Source organism: Micropterus salmoides, unplaced genomic scaffold (genome assembly GCF_014851395.1).
Source record: "Micropterus salmoides isolate LMB-PRFRI ecotype aquatic unplaced genomic scaffold, ASM1485139v1 Ms_hic_scaffold_6, whole genome shotgun sequence".
Lineage (NCBI taxonomy): Eukaryota > Metazoa > Chordata > Actinopteri > Centrarchiformes > Centrarchidae > Micropterus > Micropterus salmoides.
The window spans coordinates 3,997,972-4,024,416 of NW_024044348.1; the positions used below are offsets into that span (position 1 = coordinate 3,997,972).

The 26,445-nt window shown below is 41.1% G+C and overlaps 1 protein-coding gene across 1 annotated transcript; it reads left to right on the forward strand.

Moving 5' to 3' along the window:
* Positions 1–4,788: 4,788 nt before the first annotated feature.
* LOC119890071 (circadian-associated transcriptional repressor-like) lies at positions 4,789–26,438 on the forward strand. The gene is made up of 6 exons (XM_038701100.1): positions 4,789–5,114; positions 6,948–7,391; positions 9,777–9,852; positions 12,432–12,510; positions 20,880–20,994; positions 22,987–26,438. The coding sequence occupies exons 1-6, from the start codon at positions 4,977–4,979 to the stop codon at positions 23,356–23,358; spliced, it is 1,224 nt and encodes a 407-aa protein (XP_038557028.1). The 5' UTR covers positions 4,789–4,976; the 3' UTR covers positions 23,359–26,438.
* The last annotated feature ends 7 nt before the right edge of the window (positions 26,439–26,445 follow it).

Sequence of the window (26,445 nt, forward strand, 5' to 3'; positions counted from 1 at the left end):
CACATATAAAATATCCCCAAACTGCACGTCTGCAAGTTAATTCATCACGTTTAACAGTATTTCACATGCAAACTCAACAGAATTGTGATTGATGTGCGATATTACAGGTGAAATTGTTGTTAGCATTAGCTTGCCAGCTACATTGCCTTAGCTACTGTTGTAGTTTACACAGTGTCACCTCAGCAGTGAGCAGTATCTGTGTATTCAACCTAAAGTATACAGTGTATGGATGATAAAAATGGACCCACTGTAGTGCAGTTTTATGACAAAAGTGACAGATAGGTTGCTAACTGAAAAGGCCGGTGCTTGTTTCAGTTAAGCTAGCTAGCCTTTCGACAGGAAATTTATAAATGTAATGAAGATGGATAAATAATTAATTTTTTACTTGTTTCTTTGTTTATTTACTTGCGGAACTGTAAATTCACCAGGATTAGCCAAATAGTTATTTTTCCTCTGTAATTCCTGGACAGATGACACAGTGCATTTTTCTGCTACCAATATAGCTGAGTTGGTCGAACTATCCAGAATCAGTTCACCGTGTGGGAATATGCAGGCCCATCGGGGCTGGACTGGGACAAAAAATCGGCCCTGGCATTTTTGGCCAAGGCAGCCCACCAAAATTAGTCGGACACCCCTCACCAATACACCATCCTTCCATTTAAGGGCTCAGATTAGGAGTGTGACGAAACACTTGAGGCGTAACATTGCACAAGATTGAGGCCATGACTACAAGACAAGAATATCTTTTAATATGCCTACTAGCCTACTATTTAGAAAAAAAATATGTATTGATGAAATATTTGATAGGGAAGTCTGGGGGTCGTCCCCCAGAAGATTTTGAGCATTAAACACTTAATTTCCTATATTTTCTGCACCGGGGAAGCACAAAACTCAGGTGGCAGGTGGAAATTCAGAATATAAATATATAATAGAATATAATGCAGTAATCAGTAGCTTATTATTGTTTTTAGCTTAAGTTACTTTTTTGGACAACATAGTTTTCTTCTATATTTACATTGTGCTTATTGTGCAAATAAACCTTTTTCATAGCATTTTTATTTGTTAATTAAAATTTCTTGGTGCAAGCATTTTAACAAATGCTTTCAAAAAGTGGTGGATACATGTCCCCGGCATCCCCAGTGTAAATGAGCCTGCCTATCTGCTATTTATGTTACACCGGCCCCAAAGGTGCGTCGGCCCAGCGGGCATTTTCCCGGCATGCCAGATTACCAGTCCAGCCCTGAGTCCCATCATCCTCGTCGCCACCATCCTGCAGCAATCAGCTTTATGAATAACAGTGAAAGTAACAAATCCATAGGGCCGGGTATTTTCTCTGACTCATCAGGTGACTCAGCTGCACCTAACAAATGGAAACAGCCTTTGACTTTTTTGTTAAAAAAAAACTCCTCCTGGCATTAAATGTGTAGCAAACCAGATGTAAAAAGATTAAAAACATTCAGTGAACATTCTCCACCTTCAAAATCCAACCCCTCTCTGCAAAAAACATTTAAATGAACCCATTGTTTATTAAACTTCAGTGAATTGCTGAATGTAAAGGGCCATTGTTGAAAAAATATGTGCAAATGGGTCAAGATTTCCTTTCTTCTCTTCTTATCCAGTATAATGTTATCGCTAACAGGATATGACACACTTGAACAATTGTGGTTTCAGTGGTCTTAAGCTGAGTGGAAGTGCAAGTCATTGCCAGGCAAAAGGAGCAGGCTATGTAGTGGAAAACTGATAGGCTCAGCGTGCCGGGCAGTAAAATGAGTGTAGATAGTGAAGCGAGGGGCAGGAAGCCACCAAAGAGCAGTGGATTTTACACAAAGTGCTGTTAACTTGAGGGATCAGATTCATGTCACCATGTTGCTAAAGCTGTCAGGACGTTTCCTTCGTTGTGACCTTTATTCAGTCTTGTATTTGCTTGTTACTGTGAGATAAACAAATCAATGCTGCCATGTGGGAACATCATGTTATATCACAGCTAGGTGATTTAGCTCAAGGACAACTTTTCTAAACTCCAGAGAAATTACTTTAGGAAAGAAGGTTTAGGCACCAAAAGTACTTGGTTAGGTTTAGTAAAATATCATGGTTTGGGTTAAAATAACGTTACTTACTTAAGTTAAGTTCGGTTACTTGCGGAACTTACGTGGGAAATAAAAACACTCAATGCTGACTTTTTGTTTCACAGGGGAAACAAACACCAGTCTACAGGGTGAAAGTCCACTCCAACCACCTCCTAAATCAGACTTTACTGTTACGTATTACATATGTTACAGGCTTCCCCCAGTGCGCTGAGGGGTCCTGACCATGTGTCCATATGCGACGACATGGGAATGAGAACGATTTGGGAAAAACATTTTTATCCGTCTCTGTTAAGGTCAATTTATACTTCTTTGTTGAGTCCACGCCGTGGCCCCCGTAGTCACGCTCCTGTGAGCATTTATACTTGTGGCGGCGGGGTTTCTATGTTCCACTGTGTTGAGTTTTTTTGCCACTGTTTTGGCTCTAGCCACTGTTGTTGTTGTTGTTGTTGTTTTTGGTGTAGGCTACTACAAACAATGGCGAAACTGGAAACGTGTTGCAGTTGGAGCTGAAATTGGAGCTGAATTACTAAAACGCAGAATCGAGAGCAGGCGTTGCAGGATGGTATGTACGACGCAGAAGAAGAAAGACAATCGTAGGAGGAAATGCGACGCTACCTGGCCGACCAATCACAGTTTTTGCGGTTGGACACGACAAGCTGTTAATTTTTTGGGCAGGCGTGCGTCAGGCTATGGCACAGATTTGACGCAGAAGTATAAATTGGCCTTTAAAGAGCCACTAATTTTTGTTTTACATTGTTAAACATTTACCCATTTGGCTCATAGTTATAGTCAAATAGTCAAAGCCATGGAATTAAAACGGTGTTTGAATTCAGGTACTTTTATTTTAATTACATTATTATAGCTCTGACTTTGATCATGTTATTTGTATCCTGTTTCCGTCTACATCTCTGGTGCTGCTAGAGGCTAAATTTCCCTCCTGGGGTTTTAAACTTAGCTTAGTTTTGCTTGTCAAGTCTAGACGATGCTAACATTTATTCCAAATGATGAAAAATGAAGCTTGTGATGTGGCCTTCGTTATCCTGGTTTACTCAGTGAGTCACAGTACAAGGCAGCTTAATTGGGTTCTCCATGATTTAATAGTGTTGACTGGATAGTTTAACGTCTCTCCAGCTCTCTCGTTTATTGCAGACCATTTGGGTTGTGACACAGTTGGCAGTGAAGTCACATGCAGGAAATGGGCCAAATCATCAGGATGAAAATTGCTCAGTGGGCAGATGAGTTGTCATTGTACTGGTGCCCCCCCACCCCACCCCAAAATGCCTTCAGTCCTACAAGCGGTCACCTCCCCGTATATTTTCTACAGGAAACACCTAATGAGGATTATTTAGCAGGATGAACGTGTTTTATACGAAACACATTCTTTCATGTCACAAATCAAATGTACTTGCTTTTAATTTAAAGGTCATATTATGCTTTTTGACTATTTTATCTTTCCTTTATTGTGTTATAAATATTTTTCTGCTCTTGAAATAGGTTTGCAAAGTGAAAAAGCCCAAAGTTTCCATCTCCCACAGAAAACACTGCAGTGAAACGGCTCGATCGTAATCCAGCTTTTACTTCCATAAACTACCTGATCACGTGACAAGCCACAAAGGCAGTAAAGAAAAATACTTTTAACACATTTTAACTGTTTTTAATTCTTCAGACTATATAATGCTTCAATATAATGTTTAATTTATAGTGAAATATTTGTAAATGTAATATTTTTCATATAAGAAAAGGCTTTTCTTTACATTGAATATCAGTCTTTTCATAAAAGAATATATTTCTTTTTCATAAATATCTAAAGTCATGCTCTTAAAGAAATATTAGACACAAACACAAAATGAATGACAAATGCTTTCAGTTTCATTATTGCAAAAAACACAATTTTGCTCAACATCAGTTCTCGTTGATAAACATATTAGCATTAGCTAATTAGCCTAACGTCAGATGCTATTCACTCTGGGGGGAGAGGGTAGTTCCACCGAAAGCTGGGCGCTGTATTTAAACCCTACCCGGGTTTGGGAGCTCGATTTGGCTGTGAGGGCGACTCCGACCAGAATTCACCCCATGACAGAGTGGAAGTGGCGAGGGTCTAGTTTCGGAAAGGCCCTAATTCTTCTTTTTCTTCCTCCTTCTTTGTACGTATTCAGCGTTGTGACAAATGCGCCCTGTAGCATGACGGCGCAACATGGTGACTCCCATGTAAGGGGACCCGCGGTATATGTTGATAGAAATGTCTCATTCTGAAGGAATAAAAACATAACAGCTCATTATGTAAGCTCTTTATACACCACTGAAAACACAGTTTGTATAATGCATTTCTGTCAATAGATCTACATTTTACACACTGGACCTTTAAAGAAATAGAAATAATTAAAAAGTTGGCAAGTACAAAATAGAAAAATTTAAATATAAAGTGCTTTAAGTGTTCTGAAGACTTGTGTTATTTTACTGTGAATATGATGTTTGACTTCTACCTGTGTCACAAGTATTCCCCACTTCTAATAATAAACTTCCAGGAAGTCCTTTAACGCAGCATTAATTAGCCGTTTTCGCTCGTCACGTGCTTCAGCTCAGCTCTGATCCAATGGGAGCGCTTAATTGAAGGAACACAGGCGGTGACGCGCTACGGTGTTTCGTCACCGCCTGATCACGTGCGTACTTTTGCGTGTTCCCCTCTTTTATTTATTTTTCCACATTAATGTCCGCGTGTTGCAAGACCTGCGTCCTGCGCGCGCGGTTTGTCGGGCAGGAGCTCCAGACCGGCGGAGAGGAGAGGCTGCACGGCGCCCCGCCCCTCTCGGACACGTTGCCCGGGGAGAGGCTGCACGGGCTGGATGGGACTCCTGCCCGCGCGCCTTCCTTCCTGCGTCTGCTGGTTTCATGGTTTATGGTTTCAGCCCTTCGTCATCAGCCAGCTCGGTCCGCCAGACACACACGCCGCGCGCGCACGCACGCACACGCGGCTGCTGCTCGTCCTCAACTCATCGAGCCGGACGGGAAACGCACGGTTCACTTCTGGTAAGTGACGGTCTGCTGCTCACGCAACCCGCCTGTCCTGTTTTCACTCCTCACAACTCACCTGGATTCAGAAGCTTGTATGATTGCGATGAGGAGAGACGCTGCTGTGCGACGTTAAAAGCCGGATTTTTGGAGTTGATGTTTGCGCAGAGCTGCACCGCGTGCTGCACATACAGGTCAGGTTCATTTCTATGGTTGTAAAAAAAAAAAAAAAAAGGAGGAGGAGGAAAAGAAAATGTCCTCTGCTGGTTACATTTGTAGCGGCGAAGTTCCCGCAGCAATTAATTTATTATTGCTTGATTTAAATATACTGTGCTTGGTGCATTTCAGCAGACTAGTATAAATCTGTCCTGGTCACTTGGATCAGCGGTGCGTTGTGCGTGTGAACTGACAGGTCCATGTGTTTGGATGCTTTTTCTTACATAATGTTGACCTGCCCATTTAGAAGCGGCAGAGGAGCGTTATTTAATCTACTGGCCTGTACGTTCAGTCACTCCAGCCGCGCTGCAGTGTGCAGGATTCAGCCTCGTGTACTGGCGAAACTGGGAATTTAAACATTAGTTCAGACCTGTGGCTGGGATTTAATAAAAATCAAAAATGGGTCAAAATGACTCCAGATTGTTTTGTCAAGCCACCAAAAGACTCAAGAACCTTGTTAATCCTAGTGGTGGTTTTATTTTATTTTATTTTTTGACACATTTTAATTATTAACTGTACAAAGATGCTTAATGATTTAAATTATAGCCTGCAAACATTTTAAGCAAGTTTTCTTCTTAAAGCATAAATAAAAATAATCCACTGGTACAAACTACTCAGATTTCACACTTTCTGGTTTTTGATCCTAGCAAACGAAACATCTTTTGGATTTTGGTTGGACAAAACAAGGTGTTTAAAGATGTGATTAATCCATTAAAGGTAAAATAATTAAGCAGGTAGTCAGCAGATTAATTGACAGTGAAAGTAATGGTTATCTCTAGCCTGACTGCCTGGAGTGTAATTCTGCTGGAGAAATACTAAATCCCTAAATGTTGTTTCATTTATTTGTTTTTTGAAGGTGTTCAACAAAATCAGCAAAACATTTTCATCACCTGACGATTTATTTTTATTATTTATCATAGTTCAGTCCAAACAAATGTCAGTAAAATCTTGAAAGATGCCTGGAGATCAAAGTGAGGTCCAACAGTGTGAAAACAAACAATTTTTATATATATATATAAAAAGGAGAAATTGACGACATTTGAGATCATGAATCTAAAGAAAATATGTCTGCGTTTATCTGGATAATCAATTAATCGCTGTTTGAAGGTTTCAGCACTACTTTTTTCACATTTTAAGATAGTGAGTTCAGAGTCAGCCTAAAGAACTGATTTGTTATTAAAACCTTTCACGGTACTAGTAGACACAGCTATCCTCTCTCCACCAGGAACGTAGGAATGCAGCTTGTCCTCTTATCAGTTTCCTGATAGAGGTCATGAATGAGACCCATTATATTTAGATCCATGTGTTTAACTGTCCAAATATTTATTATGACTTTGAGTGAGACTCAGTGTGCCAGCAGCTTCTTAATGCATGTTGTTTAACCCCTTAAACGTTTGATGTCCCATCCTTTTATTTCCCCTTAAGTGGCTTTTGAGGTAGTTAAAATCAGCTTATTCCACCCTGTGACAGTATAATTTATGTTCTGCATCAGCTTGTTCCAGCTGGACATATTTGGTGTCTCCACTAGATTAAAATAAAGTTTTGTGACTTGCTGACTGAGCAGCCAGAAGGTCACGCACATTAAAAATATATCTCTATCACAGCATTTTGACGTGCCGTTTGTCTGTGCGGCAGGTCTGTGATGCTCTCTGCTGGCTGAGAGAGTTTAACTCCACAATGTCGACCTCAGACTCCGATTACTCCATTGACTGGCTCGCCAGCGACGAGGACGACTTTGACAGCCCAAAGAGATTAAGTCCTCAGCTCACGGAGGAGCCGCCGGTATCACCATCATCATCCTCTTCCTCTTTAAGGGAATCTCCTTCAAGCTGCTTCCACCGTGAAGCGACCCGGAGGAGGAGCAGGAGCGACTGCTGTGGGGTCGATGCTGGCTCCGCAGCCGCCCTGCAGGCCCCGGCAGTCAGTCCAGTTTGGGGATTTACCTGTGTTTATACGCAGCAGACGCTTTCTGTGGAGTCCAAGCATCAGTCGAGCAGGAAGAGAGCACACTGCGCTGGTTTGGACGGACTCTGTGAAAAGCCTCGAGCACACACTGAAAACGAACTGTTCTCGCAGAAGGTGAGAGGTTTTCTCATGTGAAGTCATACTGCTTGTACGCATGATAACACAGAGGGGCGTAATCTTCTGGTGATTTAACCTTATTCCTGCAGGAAACTGCTCAAATCAGATATCTGCCATGAAGGTTACATGGAATTATGTGTTAAATGTTTCAGGGATCTAAATCGGTTTTGGTGTCGATCTCCCAGGATCAAAGAGTTAATGCTGCTTTCTGTATCCGCTTTCTAGCTACATTACATGGCCAAAAGTATGTGGACAGTCCATGGGCATCAGTCTGTTGCTATTAACAGGCTCCACCAGATTTTGGGACCTGACTACCAGTGATGAAAAAGTATTTCAGATGCTTTACTTAAAAAGAGGAAATAAGACAATTAATGAATGAACAGTAAAACGCACTGTTGCTCTACTTGAAACACTTTAAAGTGGGGAGTTGAGTGTGAAACCAGCTAGTGACACCGTAGCACTCGAACTTAAGATCAGACTCTTGCCCCAAAGTTAGAAACTAGGGCAGGGCAATAAAACAGTACTGATAATTATCGCAATATAATTTTCCTCAATATAATAAATGTTCAAAATATCGTCAATAAATATTTGGTTTAATTCATTTGAATCACAAACAAATTTGCACTTAATTTTTCTATTAAAATATTCATTTTGTTGAGGAAAAGTGACTGAAAAAAGATTTACTAATCACATGTTGTTTTTTCTCACAATAGTTTTGAATGTTCTCCCTCAGACTTGTTAAGTGATTCACTGTTTGGCATCAAGTGTTTGTTCCATTCTGACCATAAAGAAAAGTTTAACCACACAATAAACCATCTGGTTTCTTCAATTTTCAGTCGGGAGCAAAAATCTGCCTTTAAACTTGAAAGAAATGATTATTTAACATTTATCGTGATAATTATCGATATCGAATGATAGGAAATGTTTTTATCGCGATAACATTTTTGGCCGTATCGCCCAGCCCTAGTAGAAACACTCTATTGTCTAAAATATTATTGTACGTAAGGTTGCGCGATAATGGAAAAAACTGACATTGTAATATTTTTCTTTTCCGCAATATTTATTACGATATGAAAAAATACATGACTTAATTTTCTCTATTAGAAAATTATTGAGCATCCTAGAATTATTGAGGTGATTTTGCAGGGAAATAAAAATAAAGACTTTTTTGTTTTTACTGCCAACCATCCAGCAGTTACACACCAGCGCACCAGAGTTTTTTGCAGTAGTCGATTTTCTTTTTGCCACCAAATCCACTGTTTCAGTGGTTTTCTCCAGTTCCTCACTCATTGCCTGGGCCTGCTTTGGTTGTTTGATAAACTGAACAAGAACAGTCTTGTGGCTGGTGGTTCGATGTGCATGCAGAGCCTGCCTGTCACTCACTAGCAACAAACTTTGTGTATCAAAGAACCTTAAAATTGGAGTAAATTATGTTTCATCAGTTTTTGGCAGTTGAGGCGTTTTTGAGTTCATTTGAATCGCTTGACATTGCACGTCTTGCGTTGTGAGTATAGCGAATGGGCACCTTGCAATGAGGTCGGTGAAACGGTATATTGTGCGCTGTAGCATAAACATTTCAGTGGATTGAAAGTGAAGGCGCCAATCTAGACACCCCGAGCATGCAAAAATATGTGAACAGGGGTGTCCACGTACTTATGGCCATATAGTGTCTCGCACAGGAAGCAGTTATATTACCAGAATGCAATGCAGCTACAATATGATTCACACTTTGACTAAAGGGTCACAACTTTCCTCGATTCTGAAAGCTCTCACATCTTCCATCGCTCCTCACTGCTGAAGGCCACGAGCTCCTGCCTGCCTGGCGGGTGTCAAAAATGTATTCTTGGAAATCAGTAACAGAAACGTAAGAAGCAGAAGGAAAGTGGGTTCACCCTAAAAGTGAGTAGCTGCAGGGCGGTGATAGAAAACAGTGTAAGAGGATCTGATAGTGCCAGTTTTCATGGCGGTGGAGGGGGGGGGGTCGATTGCTATCAGTTTCTCCATTAGCTTCTATCAGCTGTTAATGGCAGCCTCTTATTGAAGGGGCTGTGGACATTTTACCTTCAGTGTTAACACAGAACTAATGGCATCAAATGGGAGCGCTTTCTAAATGGGTTGGCAGTCACTTAGCCGCAAATCAATACGCCCTCAACAAAATGAGCTATTGAAGAAATCCAGATAAGCTGTGAATCATGTGCAGCAATACACACTGTTGGCTCGAGGCCTCACGCAAGACACTCCTTAAATTAACTGTCTGGGTGATTACGTAACAATCCTGTGTTCAGTTTTAGGAAAGCAATAAGCAGCGCTCTGCTGTCGACGGTTCACTTAAGTGGATATTAGAAAGCACTTTTCATGCTAACTTGGTTTTCTGTTCCACAGTGCATGGAGCTGCAGTGCTACATCCAGCCTCTGTCGTCCATCCTGCGGGGCCTGAGATCAGGCAGGTACTCTGAGCGTAAGTGTCTAATCCCTTTTTAATATAAATTTTCTGGTTATAAAATATCTCTATATTAAAATGCAGCATTCATTAGAAAGCCGGTTTATACTAAATTATAGTGTTGCATTCCTTTTTGATTCCCAATTACAAAATCTTATTTTCTCAATAAATACATCATTTAGAAATAATTCAAGCTGAATGTCCACGATAAAAGACTCAGGGATGCAGAGTGCACATTGAAAATTACAGCAATGGAACCAAAAAAATAAAAGGATCAAAGGCCTCACGAGTCATTTAACATCCTTTTAAACTACAACTGCTTCAGAGATGAAAGCCTGGATCAAAGACGCTCGATTGTGCACACAATTCAGGCGAGATATGGGCTGAAGAACGGCTGTTCAAACGGTGCAGTTGAAATGAAGTCTGGCACCAGTTTGTTTTTGTGGAGGCTTGAATTGATGCTCTCAAACCACAAAGCAACATGTATCCCATAAGGGACCAAAATATTTTCTCAATTAAATGTCCTCCAATAATATAAAAAACCCGATCCAACCTTCAGTCTATGGATATATTTTGAAATTAAACCTCTGCAGTATCAAGTCATAAATAAGACCAAGAGTCTGCAGCTCGCCAGCAGCTGTACTGCTCAATTAACCAATTTCTAATCAGTAAATATTGTTGTTTCTACGTTTACCTCAAAATACAGTCTTTGGTTTTTGTAGTAAATCTTTATTTACTTGTAGTTGTTACATGAGAAATAACTGTTTTATCATTTGGATATTATTTATCATTGAATGTCAGTTTTAAGACTTGTGAAGTATAAAACAAACTATTGGAAAGATGACCTGATGATTAGAGCTGCAGCGACCAAATTACTATTAAATTAATCTTAATCTATTTTCATTATTGATTTATCGGTTTAAGTAGTTTTTTTTTTAAAGAATTCTCTGATTCCAGCTTCTTAAACGTGAATATTTTCTGGTTCTCTATGAAGGTAAACTACATTTACTCATTTGGCAGTAACTTTTATCTAAAGCGACTAAGATTTGAGGAACATACAAGCATCAACAGAGCATCAACTACAGATCTGCAACTGACAATACATACTAGTAAGAGCTCACAGTACAAATCACATCAATGGGGTAAATACCGAGGGAAGGAAGTAAGAGTTAACAAAAAGTGCAATCAAAACAAGATCATTGTAGGGGATAGAAGAAGAAGAGCACAGGAAGTGCATGTTAGAGGTTAGGAGTTAGAGTTGTTATAAGAGGAAGTGTTCTCAGAAAAGATGAGTTTTCAAGAGATGAGTTTTCAAGAGATGAGTTTTCAAGAGATGAGTTTTCAAGAGCTTCTTGAAGTTAGAGAGGGACGCCCCTGCTCTGATGGCGTGTGGTAGCTCGTTCCACCATCGTGGGGTCACAGATGAGAACAGGGACTGGGATTGCTTTGTGTGAAGGGACGGCAGAGCCAGGCGGCGTTCGTTAGAGGAGCGTAGCGGCCGAGAAGGAACGTAAGTTTGTATTATGGAGTTTAGGTAGATGGTGCAGACCCAGTAGTCACTCTGTATGCAGCATCAGTGACTTGAATTTGATTGAGCCAGTGGAGGTCACTGAGTAATGGAGCGACATGAGTCCTTTTGGGCTGATGAAAAACCAGACGCGCTGCTGCGTTCTGAAACATTTGTAAGGGTTTCACCGCACAAGCTGGAAGAGCTGCATTGCAGTAGTCGAGGCGAGAGAGATAACCATGGCCTGTACCAGAAGCTGGGTGGCGAACTGAGAGAGGAAGCGCCTGATTTTACTGATGTTGTATAGAGCAAAGCGGCACGACGCAGAGACGGCAGCGACGTGGTCAGCTGGTCATCGGTCATGAGCCAAGTTTCTCACCACCCCGGTTGGAGTGACGGTTGAGGAGTCTTGACTTCACACGCTCTCAAACGATGTTGTGTCCTCAAAAGAAAAGTGATTGTCTCGAGTCGGATGCCAAGGTGTGTGAGCGTGCGAGCTTACAGCAGTGTCGCAAAACACGATGTTAGAGGCCTGTAATGTTGTTATGAGAGGAGTAAAAATATTTTCGGTTCATTTTAAAACTGTGTCGGAACAATTTTTAGACTGTTTTTAAGTTTATTTTAATTAAGTGGAAACTCTGCCCACCATCAGCAAGCACTGAAATATAAAACCTTTCTAATCATTTCTGATAATGGATCAAATATTAGAGTTATTATTGGACTTGTTTGCAGTTTGAGGTTTCCTGTCTTGTGGGGAAGTTTGTACTGGAATACCGCGAATGGCCACTGGGCAATATTGGACGCATCCACTCAGGTTTTAAAACTTTCCCCCAACATATTTGCATCAGTTTTCAGAACAGCATGTAGCTTTCGGTCCTGGAAAACAAAGGAGAACAGTTATCCCCCAGCGGTACACGGAAGTAAACTGACTCTAATGATGTTCTGATAAAGTGAGTCCAGCTGCAGTTGGTTGCGGTTTAACGTCGTCAAGGCATCATAATTGGAAACGTGGTCAGATTCAGAGCCGTAGAGCCACGTGCCTCCTCTCCTCGTGCTCACTGCACATTTCTCTCGTTTTGTTCTCCTGCAGGTCTCAGCAGTTTCCAGGAGAGCGTCGCAATGGACCGCATCCAGAGAATAATGGGGGTCCTTCAGAATCCAAACATGGGGTAAATACCTTCTCTTTTTTTTAGAAATACTTCAGCAGCTTCAACATCTGCTGCGTAGAAACAACAGCATGCTAGAATCTTTTTTCTTTTTCTTTTCTGTCCTGATCAGATACCGAAATACTGACCACATGTTCAATTAGCAACCATTAGCGGGCTGATTAATTCATTTCGTTTCTAAGATGAAATAGTTTTGGTAAGATGGATGAAAAATGCCTCTCAAAAAAACCGGTGTTTTTTGGTCAATGGTGACATTAAGGCCTCTAATTTAACAGCAGTATGTGCGGAGCAGTAATAGGACTGAACAGGTGGAGCCAGTAATACAAATCCGTCAGCCCCAAATTAGGGCTCAACGATTTGCGGAAGAAATCTAATTGCGATTTTTCTGCCAGATATTGCGATTACGATTCGATTTGCGTTTTTATTTATTGAAGTTTTGCTAAAGTTCGATATTCACTGCCAGTCTATTTTTGATGGAAGCCGCGTCAAGCAGCACAGAGCAGATGAACCGGACAGGAAGTCGGCCACAGAACGGCAGAGAGAATCCGGTCGATTTTCAAAATAAGACACCCTTTGCAGACTCCCGATTGTACGTCAACAATAAACAAGAAACAATTTAACTACGTAGCTACTTAACCATAGTGGAAGCACACAAATCAAGGACAACTGGGAAAAAATGAGCAAAATCTGAACAAGTCTGCAAACTCAGACAGGCAAAACGCTCTTATTCTGAAATGCTCCTTTTAGATATGTAACGTTAGCCTGCAGGGAGCTCGCAGAGAGCTGTTATCCGAAGTTGAAGCACACAAAATGACAAATTAACACCATGTTAACAACGTGTAGGCTAAACACTCCGCTGCTGAAACACTTCAGAGTGAGTTGATGCCGGATAAAACTGCAGCACAGCCGCTTCCTGTGTCTGTTCGGCTGGCGCCATTATCCCACGTTTTCCTCCAGTTTCGTTTGTTGTTGTAAAATGTACACGCCCTGTGCCCGCTCTGATTGGTGAGTAGGGTTTGAAAACGATTAATCGTTCAGCCCTGCCCCAAATCAAACAAATATTTACCTCCAGTTTCTGAAAGACTTAAAGGAAAAACATTTACGCCATCATCATCAAAGAAAACGACTGAATCAGTCACAATGTTTGTTTACAATCATTTCCGAGGAGAAAACCCTGCATCACGTACATACAAGTGTATCCATCTCATTCTTCTAAAATGTATGTTTTATTCTTTCATATCTCATCAATAACAACGTTTTCACTAACGTTGGGTTGGAGACCCAATTAACCTGTTGGGCCACAGAAAATGACAGGCGACAGGCGGTGAGCTGTCGCTGAGGGGTAGATTTGGTTTATCAAACACGTTGGCAAAGCAACATGGTAAATAAAATAAGCACGGCAGAAGTAGGTCAGACCCAAGCGGGGAAACTCCAGATCTGAAAAGTGAAGCCAACGTGGAAGCGCCTTAAACTGTGTAAAGTGTGATTGTATAGAAGTCTGTGAGAAAATGTTTCTACTCGTCAGCTGATTTATTCCCTCAGTAAACACTTTGCTGATGAGTTTATGGTCTCAGTCGCTAGTTTCAAGTCTTCTTCAACACAGCATGATGTTCATTTAGTAAATTATGGTCCCATTTAGAGGAACAGAGACCAGGAAGCAGGGGAGGCTTCAGGGCGGGGCTACAAGCTGATTGACAACTTGCTGATCTGTCAATCAGGAGAGAGGCGACTCGTATCCTCGTTGTGCATTTAACCAGCACCACTTTTTTTTGTTTTTTTCCACGTTAAGTACGTTTTGTTTTAAGCCGGTTTGTCGTTAGCCAAAATTAGCATCCCAATTAAAATCCCAGTTAACGTGAATTACAGATGCACCTGCCTGGATGCAAAAAGTTAAGATGACGGCGGCCAAAATGCCAAACTCAAGGCTCAAACCAACTGGTGACGTCACGGCGGCTGTGTCCTCTTCTTTTATACAGTCCGTGGTCGGACCACCGTGTTTAACTATATATCCCTTTAAATGTTGAAGAAATAAAGACATTAGCAGATTTTAAGTATCTCCGTAATTCAAATCAACTGCCATTTGTCTACCAGTTGTCTTATGTTTTAAAAACAGTGAGCACGAGGAAACTTTGAGAACTTGTAATAAAGTCAGGGGAACGTATCTTTAAATCTTAAATAGTTGCAGCCAATCAAGAACTTTTCCAATAATGTTTGATAATGGAAAATATCTTCATGTCTTTATTGTTCTGTCAAAGTTGTTGTATTTCATTAAACATCAGAACATGTTAAATGATTAATTAGAAGTTTATCCAGCCGCCTGCACCACATGGAAAACAAAATGAAACGTTAATCTCAGACTGTTGAGTCCAAAACGGGTTTAATGAGCTCCGAATGTAACAAAGAGCTGATTTTGTTTTTACATTTTAATGTGATTGTGTCGTTGAAAAGACAAATTATACACAAACGTATATATCTTTTCATGCGTCACACATTCCTCCTGCCCTTTGAACGACCTCCAGTAACGTCACAGACGTGACTCCCCACGAGTTCAAACAGGCTGAATACACAAATGTTTCCAGCTGACCGCCATCCTCACTTTTAAGGGCTCATTTCAGCCGGGAGGAGTTTTGTTTGTCTGACAATCACAGGAAACATTCGAAGGTCATTTAATACACTTTTCTGTGATTTACAGCTCAGTACGGTCTATCAGGACTGTGCAGACGCAGTTTACTGCATCACTGCGGATCTCCGTGCAGATTAAAACAAATAGCACTGAGAATAATTTGGAAGTTTGAGCTCCTGTGGAGGTCGAAAGGACTCTGTTGAAGTACAATTTTACTTGTAGATACATTTGAGAAATATAAAATCTATTAAATATTACTGCTGGGCAACAATTACAATTTTTAATCACATCGCGATTTATCACATAGTTACGCACAATATTGAATTCTAAAGTACAAGCGCACTTTTAATTTAAATGTACAGATATGTGCACAAAAGTGAAATAACATGTGGTTTGCACACTTTAAACTTTAAACAAATAAGGTGCTTTTTACCAGCAGTATTCCCTTTTACACAGTAGCTATAAAATATTTCTTGTAAATCTCAATTTAAACATGAATGTAATCAAATATAAAAACGAAGCTATTTAACACCGCCGGGGCAAACCAGTTACCATCAGTCCAGTTTTCTTGTTTGTTTTTTATTTCTGAACATGTACCAGCAGAAACATTTGTCTTTTATCAGGGAGCAGCAGGAACGGTCTGTGTCCGTGTCAGAGTGACTAACACTAACCAGCATGCATCTGCTTCGCTGTGGCGTTTGATCGCTTGTCTTGCTTTTGTTTATCTGCTTCTCCCACACGCTGCGTCCAGCTGCTGAAGCCTCCCTCCGCTGCTGGTTTGGGTGGCTGATTAGCAGGCTGATTAACAACCCCCCCCCCCCCCCCCCCCCCCCCCCGTCCTGTGACTGCATGTGCATTCAGAGCCAGTGAGCAACGACTTTCAAAATAATACCGGTAATAATTAGGGCTGAACGATTTGGGGAGAAAAAATCTGATTGCAAATTTTCTGCCAGATATTGCGATTACGATTCGATTTGCGATATTTAAAAGAGAGGCGTGTCAAGCAGCTACAGACTCTTTTAATGTCGGTCAGAATTTTTCAAGTAAAAGCTCAGTTGAACTCTAAATAATTACAGTAAACAAGCTTCTTGCGCTTTTATTTTGTAGGCAAAACCACTAAAGAGGAAGTGATTATGTGGGTAACTGTTGCTCTCATGACTGAGATCTATTTCAGCACCGCTGTCAATATATTTTTTTATTTTTTTATTTTTTTGCTGCTATCAAAGCACCGTAATCTGACAGCGGGACAAATATTAGTTTTGGCGGGCAGTTTTGGCGAGGGTCCGTAATCACTGAGAGAAGTAATGTTGTAAAATGCCTTTGAAAACTTGATCTAATGTGCAGTTTACAATGGACTGTGCTGCAGAATAATTAATAAATATACCTAAAGAACATCATCCTTGACTGGCTACTCTCTGCGGTCTCAGATGACAACATTTGTCCTGTGTCAGCCACCGTAGCTAGATGCCACTAAATCTTACACACTGAACCTTTAAATGGTAGAAAAGTAAGCAGCAAACTGCCAAAGTTAAAAACAACGTTTACGTCACCAAAACATTTTCAGAGATTTAAAATGAACAATTGAATGAAGGAGTTTTGTTCTATATTTCACTGTAGGATCAGTTGTTGAGCAACCGGTCTGTCTTCCCTTATTCATTTTATTATATATAATATCGTGCAAATAAAGCTTCTGAGGGTGTATTAACACAGGCTGATGTATGGGAATAAAATCCTCCATGTTAAAATCGGTATCGGCCTCTTCTTCTACCTCAGCTGTGTAAAGTGGGAGTGAACGTTGGAATCTTCCTTTTAATCGTCTATAAAACAGAACAGACAGCAGGTCAGCGGTTTCCTTTTGCTGGCTAAGAGACAGACCAGTTTGGCTTTCTAACAAAAAGATCCTGAACGTTTCCACAGTTTCTTCTAGTTCGACGCAGTAAAGCTGTGAAACGAACATCTATGTTTAAACACAGAGCTGGACCACACATGGGGCGCTGCAGCGTAGGTGGCTTCAGATCTGTCCCAATAATGTCAGATTTAACACACAAGACGTCCTGCGGTGTGGGGGAAAATATTCCAGCCATCCACCACCAGAACAAATTGGATGTTTGTTTTTAGGCTCCGGTGTTTCACAGGAGACAAAACGCGGCGCTGTTGGCAGTGAAGAGGCCACAAATATTCAAGTTAGCTGAAAGTATTTACAGCAACAAAGTGAGAAATATCTGCTGCGTTCATTCAGGGAGGGTTTTCTTCAACTCGCACAAATAGAAATGATTTTCAGTTTCTGTAAATGTGTGAGGGATGAAACGTGAATGTTTGCAAGGTACAGCAATAAGACATATTGTGACATAAATATCAGCATTTTAGTGAGATTTACAGCAGATAAAAGCAAACGGTACACAACGTTATGCAAACAAAAACATTTCAGAGAGAGAAAATAAGGAAAGAAATATTTTTTTCAAAACAAATACTCACAAAAACACACTGTATGCTCCAGAAACAAAAACGAAAGAAATTTCAAGCGTCCAAATCTGTTCCATGAAATAACTTTTCCAATACTTTCATCTCTCCTATGAATTCCTACAATAGTTTGTTAGAATCTCGTTAAACCTGCATTAACTGATCTTTTTGGCCACTTTGTTGGGAAACGAGCTGTAAACACAACACTGACACGTCATTACTAAGGCTGGGAGAAAATTTAACGATACCAGTACCAAAACCAGTTCCCTTAAAGTGATGCCGATACCATCAGAGTACTTGATTGGCCAATACTACCTGACAGAACAATCACAGCTTGCCCAGTTGAAACGGTCGCTTGGTCCTCCAGTGCTCAGCTCCATGTGACTGGTTTTGTTTCCGGTGCAACATACACTACTTATCAATTACAGCCATGTGTAACTACCCTTTGCGCAGCCTGGTTTATTCTGGCTTCAAACCAGTTGATGAAAAGGCGCCTAATTTTCATTTTCTTTTTTTCTAAAGCTGTCAGAAAAATGTAAAAAAGTACAATTTGCCTCCTGAGATGTGATGCAGTACAAATATATATAAAGCTGGATTAAAAAAAGGAAATACTCAAGTAGAGATGTGAGGTACTTGTACTTAAGAACAAGTACTTGAGTAAGCGTTTCATTCCCCCACAGCTAAACGGTTAATAGATTAATTGTGAAAATAATTAGCAGGTTAATCGATGATGCAAATAACTAGTAGTTGCAGTCGTGGTATAACTTTGATGAAGCTGGGATTTATAACTGTGCACGGTGTGATGTCAGAGTGTGTGTGTGTGTGTGCTGAAGTCCATTTTATAACTCTAACTCATGGCTGCGAGCGGTGGGCGGGGCCTTGACGGGCCGCTCCGGGGCTTACTGCTCTATTTATAGCCCGTGAATGGAACGAGGGCCGCCACGTGTGGGCTGCAGCCTGTGTGTGTTTGTGTCACAGTCACATTTCTCATGTGGACCTGAACATGCTCTACTTCTCTTCCTGCGCACACGTCATGTGACGCTCGTATGTGGCCGTGTGCATCACACAGACGGGCAGGAATGCAGATACTCCCGGATCAGCTGCCCAACACCCCCCCCCTCCCCCCTCCCCTCGTCCCCCCTCGTCCTCCTCCAATCAGATACCGGCAGGGCGCTGCCCCGATGTGTTGGCAGCGGCTTTGTAAGGCTTATGTAACAGCCATTGGCGAGACGTCCCTGAGCCATCTGAGGGCGTCTCTGACTCTGTAATCTGCAGCTCAAAAACTCCTCCGCTGTTCAAATGTCACAGTCAGACACTAAAGTACATTTACTCAAGTGCTGTACAATTTTGAGGTACTTAAAACCTCCAGTATTTCCATCTAATTCTACTTTGTACTTGTGCTCTACTGCATTTCAGGGGCTAACGTTGTACTTTTTATTCCACTGCGTTTATCTGACGGCTTTAGTTGCTTGTTTCTTCATCAATTTTCGTTCATTGATACAAAATATAAACAACAACAAATAAATCAAAGTATTATAATGGTTAAAGGTATCCCCGGAGGGAAATTGACAAGTTATCCAGCAATATATAAAGTGATGAACACATTAATGCATCATTAATTATAATCCAGTAATAAACAAATTGTTCTGCATAATGAGTACTTTTACTTTTTGTACTTTTTAAGTAAGATTTTCATTGCAGGACTTCTTCGCTGTAGTACTTTTTCCAGCACTGTAAGAAGTAACATTCATCACTTTGTTGTACTCAAGTACATTTACTCAACTATCGTACCATTTTGAGATACTATTTTAAGATAATTTATACATTTTAAAAAGCAAATATTGTACTTTTCACTCCACGACATTTATCTGAAAGTTTTAGCTCCAAGTTACGTTTATATAGAGAGCCTAAGTCGCTCACCTCCGGCCGATGGGTCAACGGCATGAGACAACTTGAGCCCTGAATTACACACATGATGTTTGTCAATTTAAAAGTTAATTTTGTCCGTCAAGAAAGTCGCAGTTTGTCGTAAAACAGTAACAATTAAAATGGGATCAAATACTTAGTTGTGTCTTGCCAATGACCCTGACATATTGGTGGTCCAGCAGAACAGGAGGGAGTTTATACAATATACATCATTGTAAAGTCATTTTAATCCTAAACACCGCATAAAAAGTTCAATTGCCGTAGAAGCTCAGGTTAACGGCTGCTCACGGGGGAATTTTTGGCCAGCACCGAGAACCGAAGTCTGTTTTTCTTCTACACAGTACAGTGAGACGTCATCAGTGCAGACAAGTTGGATTTAACACGATTGTTTTTCAGAAACCTCCTCTAAGACTTCTTCTAAACAAAATGAAATTGAACACAGCTCTTTAATCTCACAGATGTTTTTTATTTTGTTTTAGGAAAATAAAGTTTTCAGGATGTAATTGTTTACAAAATGTTATTCATGAGAAACTTCCAAACAGTGTAGAGAGAAGTTAAAAGTAGCTCCACCTCAACCAGCTACACCAGTAAAAGGTTCTTTTTTCTTCTGTTATTTTACTTTACAGGACGGAGTATTTTTACATTGTGGTTTTACTTGGGGATGCACGATATTTGATTTTTACTGTTATCTGATATTATCGATTTTTATATGTATAAAAATACGCATTTCTTCCCGCCTTGCAGAGGACATCAAGTCTCTCTTAACATATTATTATCGTGATGGTGGAACTGGCAGATGAAGACATGAAATCAAAATGTCAAACGAGGCAAAATAAGTTAACTACTGCGGACCGTGTATTTTGCCGATGCCTGTTTCTCTTTGTTCTTCACAAATGTGTCGTAATAATCGGGATGAAGGGGAAAATAAAGTTGTAGTGTTGAAGGGATGCAATTTGGCTGATGTTGAACAGTCATTGCAAAAAGCTTTGCTTAGTTTTGGACAATCTCCAAACCGCAGACGTCATTTTATCGACTGAAATGTTAAACTTGGGTCGATACGATATTTCATTATAATGCCTTTATCGGCCATTACTGACAAGGTGCTGATATTATCGTGCATCTCAAGCATTGCTACTTTAACTTTAAGATTTCCTGCGGAGTTTCCAGAAAGGGAACATTCAGTGTTACTGCTTTGTGAGTCTCCTTGAGGTCTAACGATGGTGTTAAATGCATTTCCTTTCTCAAAAAAACAACTGTAAAGCCGATTTAAGTATCTTAAATCCTGCATTCACCTCCACCTGTAGATCAGTCTGTATTCCACCACTGGTAGGAACAGCGTAACAGTTGTTTCTCTCTCCTGTAGGGGACGCTTCCTCAGCATCCTACTGAAAATAGAGGAAATGCTCCAGAGCTGGTTCCCTCGGATCAAACCAGGTCTGACCTGCACAGACGACGGCACTCCGGCTAAGAAGCTAAAGGTAAATATGTTAAAAATGATAGAGCAGCATGGATTAATCATTGGAGCACAAAAAGTCACTGGTTCCAGCTTCTTAAATGTGAATAATTTCCTGTATTCTTTCTCTTCTATGAGCCTCTTTTGAGTTTTGGAAAAAGGGACTTTTGCAGACAAGTTATAGATGATTAATTAAAATAATAATCTGATCAATCAATAATGAAAATAGTCATTAGTTGCAGCCCTAAGATAAAAACACTTGAGTTAATCTACTGGTTACGGGCCACCTCAGGTCTCTGACGGTGAGACGCAGGTTATGTAACAGGGTCCTGGACGAGGACAGTGGAGGTATTAATGTATTTTTACTGGCGATGATTTCCAACAGGCTCCGTTTCATAAGAAGAGTAGAGGTCACATGATGAGGGGAAAACCAGAGCGGCCTCGCACACAAGAATGCGCAGATTCCCCAATGAATAAATCCACCAAAACACATTTAACCGAGACGGATTCACAGAACGTCTGCAAACCAAACAGAGAGTCAGATTTCTGCTTTTCTCACTTTTAAAGTTTTAGCTAAACATGACCTGATGGTCTCAGATCATCCCCAAAAATAAACAAATTGTTCTTGGACCAAGTCCTGAATCAATTCATATGTTTTTTTTTTTTTTTTAAAGATATCCTGTTGCAACCCAAGAAGGCTGCAAACCAAAGACTGTGACTTTTCTGTATTTACTGCAGCAGTCAGTAGAGTTGCAGCTTTAGTAATGTGTGTGTGTGTGTGTTATGTACCAAAAATTAAAGTTTAGTACTAGTTTAGTTTAATACTTTAGTGTTTTGTACTAGTGGGGCATCAATCAAACTCCTGAAGGTTTTTTGTTTGTTTTTAGTTTTATATCTTCTGGTTATTTTCCTGGAGCAGATTCACCTCCATCAATTAGTTTTAACAGCAGCTCCCCCCCATTTCCTTTGTGCAATGCATTATGGGACAGTAGGGTCCTAAAACATCACACTCTAAAAGAACCAGTGTGAACACATTACAGACTCTAAACCAGTTTGAGTTAGTTTGCAATGTGGAATCTGGGACAGTCGCCTGTGTTTGAACACAGGAGGGACAGAATTTAAAATAAACCTTTTGTTGAGATTAATGCGAAAGCTGCAGCCTTCATCACAGAGTTCTTGTAGTTTTTATCATTTGATTATCTGACAAAACGAAACCGTCTAGCGCAGGGGTCGGCAAATAAGTCTGGCATCGGGCCAAATCTTCTTCAAGCCGTTACAGTCAAATTATTTCAAACCCTTGCATAGTGAGTGCAGGTTTAGTTGAATGCGGGAGGGTTGTAAGATCGATCACAACAACTTTTTTTTCCCTCCCTTGTTAAACAAATTGATTATAAGGACACTTCTGCACATGCTCACAATAAAGCGTGTGCTGCAGTGTGCGCGCGTCCCGGCGTTTGATCCGCATTCATAAACCTATGGACGCTTATTTTCATTTCCCTGAGGAAATTCAGGGGAATCCGATCACACGTTTGCTCAAAGTAAAAGCTCTCAATAAACTCAACGTAAAGCATTGCTCCAAAAAAAATAAATAAATGTTCTCGCGCTTTTATTTTGTAGGCACTATCACTTAAGAGGAAGTGCTCATGTGAGTAACTGTTGCTGTCATGACCTGAGATCTATTTCAGCGCCAGCCGCTATCACTTTATTTATTTTTCTGCTGTCAAAGCGCATCTTGTCCTCTGACATGTGAATCTCGTCCACACGTTGGTTTCTACCTGTATTTGTCAAGCGCCTCGGTCGATGAAATCGGCCCCAACTGGTGTGAAAATCTCAATGACGCATTTTTAGTAAAAGCACTTTATCACCTTTCTGCTGGTTTTGCTGCTGTTTTAGAAGTTCTGTGTTAATTCATGAAGTTTTTTTGGACACTTGCTCTCCGGTGTTCACCTACAGCTTACTGCAAATGGCTTATCAGTAAATAAGAAAGTGTTGTGATACTGACACGTTTTCTCTCCAGCAGCATCTCGACACCGCCTCCCCTCCTCCATCCTCTCTGGAGCCGCCTCTCGCATCCTGTCACTCCTCCACCCGCCTCAAATGGCTTCACACGTCGCCCATCTGCTCCCTGAAGATGCCCGAATCAACGCTCGGCCAGCCCTCCGCCTCCCCTCTGCCCGCATGCTGCGGCCAGGAAGTGACCCAGGACAACACGGTCTCCTCCAGCACCGACCGACCAAAGGGACCCCTGCGCCGCCTCGGAGCTGACCCTCGTCTCAGCCGGGGGCCGCTGCCCTTCAAGATCAGCTCGCCGTGTCTGGTGAGACTCCTGCAGGCGAAAGAGAGCATCATCGCTCCCAGGACTGTGGGAGATGGAGGCTGGTTGTCGTAGCCGCCAGCGGAGAAGTTTAGGGAGGACGCTTCACGATCAGATCCGGGTGGGACAGGATCTCATCATTCAGGCCCCACGTGGCTTCCACAGAGCCTGAAGATACTAAAAGGCCTTAAAAAAAAAAAAAAAAAAAAAAAAGCATGTTTCAAAGTCTTCTACATCTTTCTTTTTAAATCTACAGCTGACGTGCAGTTCACTCAGATTCCAGGTTTTCAAGGACGAGTGGAAAAATAAAAGACGGGGGCCTTGGATAAAACGACTGCACAGATCTGACGGTTGTTTTGATGACAGCTGACTTTTAGGACGCTGTACAGGCGGATTAACTGTGCGAGCAAACGGCCCTTGACATTTGTTTGAGTTGGATGGATTTCATCTTCTAATGAGTTTAAAGGTTAAGCAGAAGTTGGCAGAGGAGATCGTTACTGAGATCTATTTCCTCGCCACAAGACAGGAGTGAACACGTGAGCTCTTCTGAACACACGAACTCTATTTATGGATCAAAAGATGAATGAACGCGCACGACATTTGTTGTGGAGACTTCTGATTTTCATACCTGAGCACTTGTGATCTGCTTCTCTTTTTGTTTTTAATGATTCCTCTACCTCATGCTGACACCACAACACAGACGACCTGCACGGCAAATCTCCACAACTTCAGACTTTTACAGGAGCTGAGAAAAGCAGCCTCCCTTGTAGCTTCAGGGCAAAAATCAGTATCACAGTTATCAAGAATATTTTTCAAATATGAAAATATTTCATGATATAAACACTCACTGAAGGATAAATTGAATTTGTGCTCGGCGCTACTTGGGTGTTTCAGAAGGTTTTATCAACTGTTTTTCCTTGATCCGCAGAGAACAATGTGAGACTTTCAGGCTGGTGAACTTCCAGAAACACTAAATATATTTGGTCTGCAGTGGCGACTGCCTGCTAACATTTACATTTTAATATTGTTGTGAAAGAACAATCACAGGGACCCCAGAGGAAATTTAGAATTTAAAAGCTGTGTTTGGAGTAAATCGCAGTACTCACGTGTACTTTGAGAGCGTAGCTGTTTTTAATAATAATAATAAGCTTATATTTTTATAGCGCCTTTCACAGGACCCTAGGATGCTTTACACATAACTACAGAGACAACAAACAACAAAAGGCCATTCTGGATTGAATGCCTTGGTAAAGAGCTGGGTTTTTAGTAGATTTTTCAAAGTGTCCAGAGAGGTTTCAGATCTCTATGGGGATGGAGTTCCCGAGGGGCCGGGGAGGGGGTCCAGTAGGTACTGGGGGGGCAGTGGCATGGAGAGACTTAAGGTGAGGAGGGTTTTGTAGGTGGAGCCAGTGAAGTTGAATGAGGATTGGTGTGATGTGCTGCCACGGCCTAGTGAGAGTGAGCAGAGTTCTGGACACGTTGCAGCCTGTCCAGGACCTTGCTGGCCACCACAGACGGGACACCGTTGCAGTAGTCCAAGCAGGAGGTGATGAAGGCAGGGCAGAGGTGACACGAGCGAGTCGGAGAGTGACGGCCGAACTCTGGAGATGTTTTCGAGGTGGTGGAAGGCAGACTTGGTAATGAGTCCTCGTTCTGTGCAGGAATTTATTCTTAAGTTCAGCTGAAGCTGATACAAGCAGTGCAACTCCAGTGGGAATCTTCGTCCTGGCAGTCATGTGAAGGTTTATTGCTGGTGTTTTGTCCCGGTGTCGTGCCGAAAAGTGATCGTCCGCAGAAAACTGATGTTTGGTAGGCCTGTGTGTAATATCTTTGTTTATTAACATGACTTACTGCCAACTTAGATATAAAATGAAGACCATTTTGTAATTATCCTTATGGCTCTGCATTATTTTACTTGCTGTGTTGGCCTACCAACCAATCCACTCTTTTTTTTTTTTTTTTACCTGTTAAAATACCTTTAAATGGCCAATACAACTCATAAAATGCAGTATTTCACTTGACAGAAAATGATTGAAGCCTTTTGTTATTGTTCTGCACTGAAATTAGTTGATTTCATTCAGAAGAGTTATATTTGACAGATTATAGCTCACCTAGTACTTTTTTACCTCTTGAAATACCTTTTAAAATGGCCAATACAACCCATAAAATGCAGTAGGCTGTTTCACTTGCCAGAAAGTGATAGAAGAGACTGGGCAATACAGCTCCAGTCTTCAGCAGATTATCTCCATGTGGCTGCCAGGAAGTATCCCTCCGCTGCAGCTCAGCAGAGCAAACCAGCGTGGAAGAATCCCACGCTGGTTTGGCTTACTCAAGACTGCTGAAGCTTCACGTTAGCTTTAGCTGAAGCTGCACAGAACTTGTACCCCATTATTCCAAAATCTAACTTCTGTTAAAATGTGGGAAAAGTAAATATTGGATCTGCTGGTTCCTAAAATCCTCTGTCCTTTTAAGACAGTCATGACACCAAAGCATCCGAGAAGTAAGTGTGTGGAAGCATTTTAAAAAAAATTGTGGTGAAAGTTTGCTGACTTAAGCCGTAAAATTGCAGCAACGACAAATTGGTGTCCGCTGTAGTTAAACCACTTCAGAATTACGTGTTGTGGGTTGCAAATTAATTGGAAAGAATTCAGCTTTAAGGCGTCTCCACAGTCAGTGTTTCAGTCTCACAGTCCTTCTGTCCACACAGGCTGCGTAACGGCTTGTTACCGTGACCAAAAGAGATTTTTTTTTTCTTCAGTTTTACCGCAGTGATTGTGTGTATGACTGAGCGCTGCCAAAACACAGGTGACCTACGCTCAATACTGTGCCTGAACGCCCCCTGTGTAGACAGATCGAAGCTGCTTGGATGTTTTGCGTTTGTTCTCATTCTGTCTCGAATTACATTTTTGGAAAGATTTACATTCCTAACAGCTACATGACATGCGAGTATTAAGACCGTACAATCCAAACTTATCCTTTAACCAACAGTTCTTTTGCCAAGAACAGATAGTTTGAACTCACAGCTTGGAGATGTAGAGAGGTTTTCTTTTATGTACATAGTTTTTTTTTTTTCCACCGTTTATTTACTCCCCCTAACAGATGGCCTTTGTGATATTTTGTACTTATGAAATAAATGTGGTGTCTGCTTTCTGACAGGAGGTT